This window comes from Borostomias antarcticus (genome assembly GCF_949987555.1).
Source record: "Borostomias antarcticus genome assembly, chromosome: 19".
Classification (NCBI taxonomy): Eukaryota; Metazoa; Chordata; class Actinopteri; order Stomiiformes; family Stomiidae; genus Borostomias; species Borostomias antarcticus.
In genome coordinates, this window is record NC_140252.1 from 1345323 (window position 1) to 1356064 (window position 10742).

Here is a 10742-nt window from a genome sequence, read left to right on the forward strand (position 1 = left end):
CAGGTCAAACTCCTCTCTGCCCAGGATGGTGTTTCCTGATGAACTCTTCCCTGCATATCTGTTCCCCAGCAGCACAACCCTCAGCTCTGAGAGATGGAGGGAGTCACCTGGGAGACACAGTTCAAGAAAGAGAGACAGAAGGAAAGAGAGAGCGGGAGGGAAGAGAGAGAGAGTTAGAGAGAGAGAGAGAGAGAGAGAGAGAGAACAATTGTGTTATTTCAACTTCCTATGCAGCACTGTCCTGTCTTATATTGAACAACTATGTGTGGCTGTGAACTGTGTGTTGTGTGAACTGTGTGTTTGTGTGTGTGTGTGGGGGGGGTCTGTGTGTGTGTACGTGCGTGCACTTGCATGTGTGTATGTGTGTTTGTGTGTGTGGGCTTGCATGTGTGTGTGTCTGCATTATTTTGTTATTGGCAATATAATACTTGTCAACAAACACAATCTACAGTAAATATATGAATGAAAATCCACAGAATGTAACGACTGTTTGTAAATGACATAGAGAACTAGCTGTCATATACATAATGCAGTGTTTCCTGTGGAACTGATCTCTTGGTGTGGTGGTGCCAGGCTCAAGACCACTAACTTCTCTACCAAAGCGGGGGGGTCTGGGAGTCGCCCCCCAGAAAAAAAAAAGTTTCAGAGACTTAGTTTCCTATATTCTGGAGAATGAAAATAACAAAATGGTGAAACGTATACTGAAAAGTATACGGAAACATTTACATGAAATATGCTTTCTTTAATTTTGAGTTATGGGGTGAGAATAATAGATAGTTTTAGAGTTTTATTTAAAGGAGTAGTAAAGGGAAAATGCATGTTTAGCCCTGTTTTAAGGTTACTTATGATCATATACAATGGTTCAGATCAATACGTTGACAAAACTAGCACTTTTGAGAAAGTCTGATAATTGCTCTACCACCGTTTTGGTCATACAATGGATGTGGGTGGGCACCGTGAAAAATCTTTGAAAAACATGTTAAACACTCAATTTCAAAAACCAACGGTGAGAAGTTGGTTGGCTGCGGCTCTGACAGTGTCGGTCAGGCTTTTGGTTTTGGCCTGTAGGTTGGGCTGGGTTTTGGCCTGTAAGTTCAGCTGGGTTTTGGCCTGTAGGTTGGGCTGGGTTTTGGCCTGTAGGTTGGGCTGGGTTTTGGCCTGTAGGTTGGCTGGGTTTTGGCCTGTAGGTTGGCTGGGTTTTGGCCTGTAGGTTGGCTGGGTTTTGGCCTGTAGGTTGGCTGGGTTTTGGCCTGTAGGTTCAGCTGGGTTTTGGCCTGTAGGTTGGGCTGGGTTTTGGCCTGTAGGTTGGGCTGGGTTTTGGCCTGTAGGTTGGCTGGGTTTTGGTTGTCGCAGCAGCCCTAGGACTCTCCGGGGATTTATACTGGGTCCTGCTCGTACGCACAGTTCGACTTTTTGAGCCCCCCCTCCTCATCAAATGGGGATTGTAATGGCGGCAAAATACGTGCCCTGCAGGGACATTGGAATGTGCATGTTCTGTTCCGGCTGCCTGATTGACCCGCGACATTTCAAAACACAGTGTTTATTCTTTCTAACATTTACGTTTGGTCAACTGCACCTCCACTGCGCCGGTGTTTGGGGCAGGATTTACGGGCTTTTATTTCTTCATTAAAACGGAATGTATGCTAAGCCTTTCTCGCTTCAATGTCGGGATGTGTCATTATAAGCGGCGTTTGGAATCCTGCAATTGCCTCTTCGCATTTAGCTTCTCTGCATTTATATCAAAGACTAATCACCAGAATAATAATGCTGCGTGCATAATCGGTTGTCAACTGGACGATGGATAGGCCTACGTTGCGCAGCAATATGCAGTATCCACCAGTTCATTCATGGCTAGCAATGGTAGGCCTGCAGCTGTGGGATTAGCTCATGTTTGGGTTGCTGTCAGGCTGCCACTCTTATGTTGCTGTAGCCTACAAATATCTGAACAATATGAACATTCGGTTGGTAGTTTTCCATCCACCCATAACGGGATGGGGAATAAGCACCGCGAAGCGATCAATTCTCACACTTGCAGGAGCCGGGCTGTCCGGTGCATTTCTCCGGTCCGGTCGCGACCCTGTCTCTACTACATGTTTTGGACGCGTTGCAGACTGTTTGCGCATCTGGCCACCAGGGGGGGCAGTGCCCCCCCCCCCCCCCCTTGCCCCAGCCAATCTGCGTGCCTGGCCCTCTGTATGAATGCCGGCTCCCGTTCGTTCTTCGCCTGCTGGACGGTTTTAACTTGTCGATTTTTCCTTCTGCCGACCCTTATAGTATTTTGTTGTACTTTTATGCATAATAAATGCCATTTTTGTTGGAATTCTAACCCTGGATCTCCGCGTTGCTCTATGGGAATTTTGGATTGTATACGTGCGTCATTAACCCCGCTCCTGCGTCATTAACCCCGCTCCTGCGTCATTAACCCCGCTCCTGCGTCATTAACCCCGCTCCTGCGTCATTAACCCCGCTCCTGCGTCATTAACCCCGCTCCTGCGTCATTAACCCCGCTCCTGCGTCATTAACCCCGCTCCTGCGTCATTAACCCCGCTCCTGCGTCATTAACCCCGCTCCTGCGTCATCAACCCCGCTCCTGCGTCATTAACCCCGCTCCTGCGTCATTAACCCCGCTCCTGCGTCATTAACCCCGCTCCTGCGTCATTAACCCCGCTCCTGCGTCATTAACCCCGCTCCTGCGTCATCAACCCCGCTCCCACTTGGACAGTGGCTATTGGAAGGCAGTAGGCCTACACGTTTAAAGAATAAGCCACTATAACATATGTTTCCCATGCCAATAAAGCCCTCTGAATTGAAATTGAATAATTGAAAGTGAGAGAGAGAGAGAGAGAGAGAGAGAGAGAGAGAGAGAGAGCACTTGTGTTACTTCAACTTCCTGTGCAGTATTTACTGTGCTTTCTTGTAAATTGAACAATTGTGTGTGACTGAATGTGTGTACAGTACTGTGTGCGTATACTATATGCTTAGGCTTGCATGTGTGTGTGTCTGTTTGTGTGTGCGTGCGTGTAAGTATGGGCTTCCATGCGTGTACTGTATGTGTGTTTGCATTCTTTCATTTTCTTGGGAATATACATCAACAACCATAATTTATAGTAAAGTATATATTCATGAAAATTCTCAGAATGTAATTCATTTGTGGCGTAAATTACATAATACTGTAAATCCAAAATGCTTTACAATGGCCATTCATTCACACACACACACATTCACACACCAATGGCAGCAGCTGCCATCATGCAAGGTGCTAACCTGCTCCCTAGGAGCACTCTGGGGTTCAGTGTCTTGCTCAAGGACACTGTGACATGTGGACAGGAGGAGCTGTTAACCCTGTGGTCATTGGACGACCCGCTCTACCTCTTGTGTCAGAGTTGGTTAGTTATTACTAAATAGGGTTGAACTTGAGTGTCAATGCAAAAAAAATTACCTCATTATGTTAGATACAGGTGGTTACCATCACACAGGAACTGACTACACTCATCAGCAGCACACACATACAGATCATATAACAGATGAACATACACACACACACACACACACACAGTTCATATAACAGTTGAACACACACATACAGATCATATAACTGGAGCTATACAGTCAAGTTTACCTGAATGTGCTGGTACTCCAGAGTCAGCCATTCTCTATCGCAGTTTCTTCCTCTCTCTCCGTCTCGCTCATGCAGTAACAGACCGTCCATACACTCCTGTAGGATAAACATTCTCATTTTAGAAACACTGTTCTGAGATCAGGTATGGAGTAGATCCGGCTACAGTATACTGTAGACCTACTGTAAATCCAGTAACATAGATGAACAGCCATTATTGGATGGAGGTTCTGAATAATAACTGAACACATATAGGTTACATTCCAGTGACTCCAGCGAATGAACTAAGGCTACAACTTAACGTTAGTTGCAAGTGAATTGAAATCCTCACCTGGGAGCACATTTCCCTCAGTCCAGCATCTATTTTTGTCCACCGCAAAATACCTTTCAGACCGTTTGCAATATGTTTGCAAACATTGTGTCCTGCCTCAGCTTTCATGCGAGAGAACGGAGCTCCACTCCAATGTGCTGGGGACAGGACGAGAGACTGTATGGGAGTGTGTAGGAGAGAGTGTGTGGGAGTGTGTAGGAGAGAGTGTGTAGGAGAGAGTGTGTGGGAGTGTGTAGGAGAGAGTGTGTGGGAGTGTGTAGGAGAGAGTGTGTGGGAGTGTGTAGGAGAGAGTGTGTGGGAGTGTGTAGGAGAGAGTGTGTAGGAGAGAGTGTGTAGGAGAGAGTGTGTGGGAGTGTGTAGGAGAGAGTGTGTGGGAGTGTGTAGGAGAGAGTGTGTGGGAGTGTGTAGGAGAGAGTGTGTGGGAGTGTGTAGGAGAGAGTGTGTGGGAGTGTGTAGGAGAGAGTGTGTGGGAGTGTGTAGGAGAGAGTGTGTGGGAGTGTGTAGGAGAGAGTGTGTAGGAGTGTGTAGGAGAGAGTGTGTAGGAGAGAGAGTGTGGGAGTGTGTAGGAGAGAGTGTGTAGGAGAGAGTGTGTAGGAGAGAGTGTGTAGGAGAGAGTGTGTGGGAGTGTGTAGGAGAGAGTGTGTGGGAGTGTGTAGGAGAGAGTGTGTGGGAGTGTGTAGGAGAGAGTGTGTGGGAGTGTGTAGGAGAGAGTGTGTAGGAGAGAGTGTGTAGGAGAGAGTGTGTAGGAGAGAGTGTGTAGGAGAGAGTGTGTGGGAGTGTATAGGAGAGAGTGTGTGGGAGTGTGTAGGAGAGAGTGTGTGGGAGTGTGTAGGAGAGAGTGTGTGGGAGTGTGTAGGAGAGAGTGTGTGGGAGTGTGTGTGGGAGTGTGTAGGAGAGAGTGTGTGGGAGTGTGTGGGAGAGAGTGTGTGGGAGTGTGTAGGAGAGAGTGTGTGGGAGTGTGTAGGAGAGAGTGTGTGGGAGTGTGTAGGAGACTGTGTGCGCGTTGGTTTGAAACATTTTTACCTTGCTTTCCGCAGAGAGGCCATTTTGCCCTGGCATGCATAGCAGATGACATGTTTGACATCTGTCTCACACACATTCCACAGTGCCGATATGTTTTAGGTTAATGTGCAGGCGACAATGAATTGACTCACATTGTTTAGGTTAATGTAGACTACATGCGACAATGAGTTGGCCGTTATTGATCAGTTGTCGTGATCGGGGACTAGAGAACGTTATCGGAATGCCCGATCTCATATTTTTATACGTTTCTATGAATATCTGCCAATTCAGTTTGCTGGCCGATCGATCTGGGCACCTCTAATATATCATGTACAGTACATATTCCATCCATACCGGTATATTATCTTTATGCTGTATAGATTTATACTTTTTGTGTAATTTGTAAATTGTGAATTTGTGGGTCAGAACATCTTGGGCCGGTATGACTGTACACTGTCCATTACATGTGACAAATAAAGAATCGGAATCTAAAGAATCGGAATCTCTGTGCTTAAAACAACACTACATACTCGAATTGATTTGTGTGTGATATGATAACATTCAGTAAGTTGAGACGAATCCAATGACGAATCCAATGATTCTGATGAGAAGACAACCAATGGTCATTTGCAACCTAAACACATAAGTGGGATACCCAACTGAATGGGAGTCATGGTGCAGCTACATAGCCAGACCTGTCTCCACACTTCTACAGAGCCAGACCTATCTCCACACTTCTATATAGCCAGACCTATCTCCACACTTCTACATAGCCAGACCTATCTCCACACTTCTACATAGCCAGACCCATCTCCACACTTCTACATAGCCAGACCTATCTCCACACTTCTACATAGCCAGACCTATCTCCACACTTCTACATAGCCAGACCTATCTCCACTCTTCTACATAGCCAGACCTATCTCCACACTTCTACAGAGCCAGACCTATCTCCACACTTCTACATAGCCAGACCTATCTCCACACTTCTACATAGCCAGACCTATCTCCACACTTCTACATAGCCAGACCTATCTCCACACTTCTACATAGCCAGACCTATCTCCACACTTCTACATAGCCAGACCTATCTCCACTCTTCTACATAGCCAGACCTATCTCCACACTTCTACAGAGCCAGACCTATCTCCACACTTCTACATAGCCAGACCTATCTCCACACTTCTACATAGCCAGACCTATCTCCACACTTCTACATAGCCAGACCTATCTCCACACTTCTACATAGCCAGACCTATCTCCACACTTCTACATAACCAGACCTATCTCCACACTTCTACATAGCCAGACCTATCTCCACACTTCTACATAGCCAGACCCATCTCCACACTTCTACATAGCCAGACCTATCTCCACACTTCTACATAGCCAGACCTATCTCCACACTTCTACATAGCCAGACCTATCTCCACTCTTCTACATAGCCAGACCTATCTCCACACTTCTACAGAGCCAGACCTATCTCCACACTTCTACATAGCCAGACCTATCTCCACACTTCTACATAGCCAGACCTATCTCCACACTTCTACATAGCCAGACCTATCTCCACACTTCTACATAGCCAGACCTATCTCCACACTTCTACATAGCCAGACCTATCTCCACTCTTCTACATAGCCAGACCTATCTCCACACTTCTACAGAGCCAGACCTATCTCCACACTTCTACATAGCCAGACCTATCTCCACACTTCTACATAGCCAGACCTATCTCCACACTTCTACATAGCCAGACCTATCTCCACACTTCTACATAGCCAGACCTATCTCCACACTTCTACATAGCCAGACCCATCTCCACACTTCTACAGAGCCAGACCTATCTCCACACTTCTACAGAGCCAGACCTGTCTCCACACTTCTACATAGCCAGACCTATCTCCACACTTCGTCTATGCTGTGCCAGCGCTGGAGGAAGGTCTGACTGAACTCATTACTGCTTGGGAATAGGGGGAACAAAACACTTTCACATTTCATGTAGTCTGGATTGAATCTAATTGGGCGGACAACAAATTTCACAGCCACTGATTGTGCAGTAATGAACGAATGACAAGGCTTACAGATGTTGAGTCAGACTACCGTGCCTATAACAAACTCAATACAGGTGCATTATGGGTAAAATTATGATTAGTTCTAGTCATTAGCCTATTTAAAATATGAGGGGCCTATATGCCAGCTCTACACATCTAAAGTAGAAAACCCCACTCCACTGATTCAGGAACCGCACATGCTGACAACATGCGTCATGGGTGGGGGATGACAGGTTCACTGTGTACTTCTCAATCATAATATAGGGTAGTACATTTTCTCTCTACGATAAATGACTGTAGATTAATAAAAGTAACGTTTTAAAGGTAGCCCTGGTCCAGGTCGGTATACTATTCAGGGCTATACCCGAGTATACAGTACCGCCCTGCCAGGAACCATTCATTGCATTATAGACTTTTTTCACTCAGTCTACATTACCACATCTACATATTATTTTGTTACTCACTGAAGTGAAGACATTTTTCAAAAGATGAAAGCCTTTTCTTTGAGGTGGCTACAGCCCCCCACCTTTTATATAAAAATCACTTTGTGCACTTAAATGGCACATACTGTATCCACCAATGTCCACTAGCCTGGCGAAGCAACCCTGATCACGTGATCTCTCTCTATGGCTGTATTTCAAATTAAAGGGCTCGTAGTGAGCATTGTGAAGGGCATGGGGAGTAGGGTGTCAAAATAACGCTCGGGTTTCATTTTCAGGGCTGTCGCTAGCCCCGATGTGACCAGAGATATGCTGTCGCTCCATTAATCTGGGGTCACGTATATAAGAATATAAAAAAGGGTGACCGGACTATTCCAAACAGCGAATTTCAAATCTACCGGCCTTGTGAGGAGAGGGACTAGACCCTACATGTGGCCTTGTGAGGAGAGGGCTCAGACCCTACATGTGACCTTGTGAGGAGAGGGACCAGACCCTACATGTGACCTTGTGAGGAGAGGGACCAGACCCTACATGTGACCTTGTGAGGAGAGGGCTCAGACCCTACATGTGACCTTGTGAGGAGAGGGCTCAGACCCTACATGTGACCTTGTGAGGAGAGGGCTCAGACCCTACATGTGGCCTTGTGAGGAGAGGGCTCAGACCCTACATGTGACCTTGTGAGGAGAGGGACCAGACCCTACATGTGACCTTGTGAGGAGAGGGACCAGACCCTACATGTGACCTTGTGAGGAGAGGGACCAGACCCTACATGTGGCCTTGTGAGGAGAGGGCTCAGACCCTACATGTGACCTTGTGAGGAGAGGGCTCAGACCCTACATGTGACCTTGTGAGGAGAGGGACCAGACCCTACATGTGACCTTGTGAGGAGAGGGACCAGACCCTACATGTGACCTTGTGAGGAGAGGGACCAGACCCTACATGTGACCTTGTGAGGAGAGGACCAGACCCTACATGTGACCTTGTGAGGAGAGGGACCAGACCCTACATGTGACCTTGTGAGGAGAGGGCTCAGACCCTACATGTGACCTTGTGAGGAGAGGGACCACACCCTACATGTGACCTTGTGAGGAGAGGGACCAGACCCTACATGTGACCTTGTGAGGAGAGGGACCAGACCCTACATGTGACCTTGTGAGGAGAGGGACCAGACCCTACATGTGACCTTGTGAGGAGAGGGACCAGACCCTACATGTGACCTTGTGAGGAGAGGGCTCAGACCCTACATGTGGCCTTGTGAGGAGAGGACTCCGTAGTGTTCCGCTGAGCTGTGCTCTTCCAAGCAGGAAGTTGAGCAATTGTCCCAATGAGTTGCAGGGGATGTGAGAGTTGTGGGATTGGGGTGGACAAGGGAAGTGCCTGGTTTCTTTACTCAGTAGGGTCAGACACACAACTTACACAAAACCCAGAAGAGGAAGGAGAAAGTTATGAAATGAGGGGTGAGGACACCCCAAGTCAAGTACAACTGAGAGCACAGAGCCCCATGAATGCATTTTGTGGCTCTGTGGGCGCTATGGCTGTCAACTGAGCTCAGAAATGATATTCGACTTTCTCTCTTCAATATTTTCCGATATTATATTTGATTATTATATTCACCTCTATCTGGGCCCAGGCACGTTCACGCACACACAGACATACACCAGTGTTTGCCATGTCTCGCCTATTGTTTTTTAGCCTTTCTTACTCTGAAACTGTAATTTAATGTTATTTATTGCTTTATAAATGTTCTTAGCCGGTAGACAAACATACTCCAGGATCTTGCTCGATCGCCTTATTGAGAGGGGTCAGGGAAGAATTTTTACAGCTCACTTTTCTGGCCCCCGGGTGATAGTTTTTTTGCTTCCCTCTGGAATATGTAGGGGTGGGTCGTATGCCCACCTCCCTTGTTCTCTGTAAAGTGCATTGTGTTGCCTCTGTGTATGAAATGCGCTGTACAAATAAAGCTTTGATTTGAAAGCTTTGAGGCAAACAAAGTAAAAGGTTAAAAGATAAAGACATAAAAAATCAGGAGATTCAGCTAAAACAATCACAACAAGATGTTAGAACAAGAATCATTGTTAAGTACAAGCTTTTGTCCATTTAAAAGCTTCCCAAAATAGCAGTCCTTCATGTAATCATATCGAGCAAACAAAAAATGGTGAAAAGTATACTATACTGTAGCATTGGCCTACTTTCACATCATGCTGAAGATTTTAACGCAAGGAAGCCCTCTGTACACTGGAATAATCTATAGTGATGTACTGTAATTCCAGTCCCAATGGTTGTAGGAAATACTAACATATGTATTTTCAGGTGTTTTGAAAGTACTAGTTCTTATTTAACTCAACATTAATAGACAAACTTACCAAGGGACATCGTTTAGTCCTTGAAAGAGGAAGTGGAAGTCAATTTTTAATTCAGTGTAGCAGTTTCTACTGTAGAAAGGGCAGGGGGTTTTGATTTCAGCTTTGGTACGGCCACTTAAAGGAATATGCTCGTTTTTGACAACCTGGACCTTATTTACGACATATTATAAGAAGTTTGACTCACCCAGATCACTTTTTTGTTGTTCGGAGGCCTGTAGAAGAAATATAAAATCCAGCGCGAGCCAGTATATCCATGTAATGGCGGCGCACGGGGCATAGGGAATGCCGTTTCTCAAAATCCATTTTCGGCCGCTAAACGGTTGTTTTCATCAATCACATTGCATGAATCGACAGTTGATATTCCTCTACGCCAGCCATTGTTGTTTTGGTTCCAAATAAGGGGTCTTGATCCTCTGTAACATGCTCTTTACAAGCCTCTCCCCCACTTGCTCCAGCACGCATGCGCACAGGCCAGCGCGCAGACTTGCTATTCTCCGTCTGTAGGCTACACTCGCGGCTCACATTCTCTGCGCTACGATCGGATTGTTATATGCATATGTTATTTGTAGTCTACTTACTCAATTGAAAGTTGGCCATTTGGTCCTAAAGGCTTTGGCTGGGTCTTCCAGTTCACTTTTGGCACACGAAAGAAAGTTTCGACCACTGCCCGGTTGATCAGAGATGGAAAATCCTCAAGAGTTGTGAGACACTGTTGTGTGGGGTCCGATGTGTCGTTATTTCTCGAGACTTCCAGACGTGCATCGTCTGGCCTCAAGTCCCACTCAGAGCAACAAATGCATTCCTCCTCTGTTGGCATAGGGTGACAATGTAGGCAAAAACACCACCAGTTACCATCTCTTCGGGAGCGTGCAGCGGTTTGTTCTCGAGCCAGCTGTTCCTCTCTCTGTCTCCTCACCCTCCTTTCAAGGAGCTCTT

The 10742-nt window shown here is 46.4% G+C and overlaps 1 protein-coding gene across 1 annotated transcript in view; it reads right to left on the reverse strand.

Annotated features, from left to right (window-relative positions):
- The window catches only part of LOC311321546 (GTPase IMAP family member 8-like), a gene marked incomplete at its 5' end in the record, with an annotated part of 19670 nt that extends 9854 nt beyond the window's left edge, over positions 1–9816 (reverse strand). The window contains 2 exons of the mRNA XM_084453541.1: positions 1–107; positions 9807–9816. The exon at positions 1–107 is cut by the window's left edge and continues 598 nt beyond it. Of these exons, the coding sequence (XP_084309667.1) occupies positions 1–107; positions 9807–9816 (117 nt within the window). The remainder of the gene's footprint in view (positions 108–9806) is intronic.
- Positions 9817–10742: the final 926 nt, after the last annotated feature.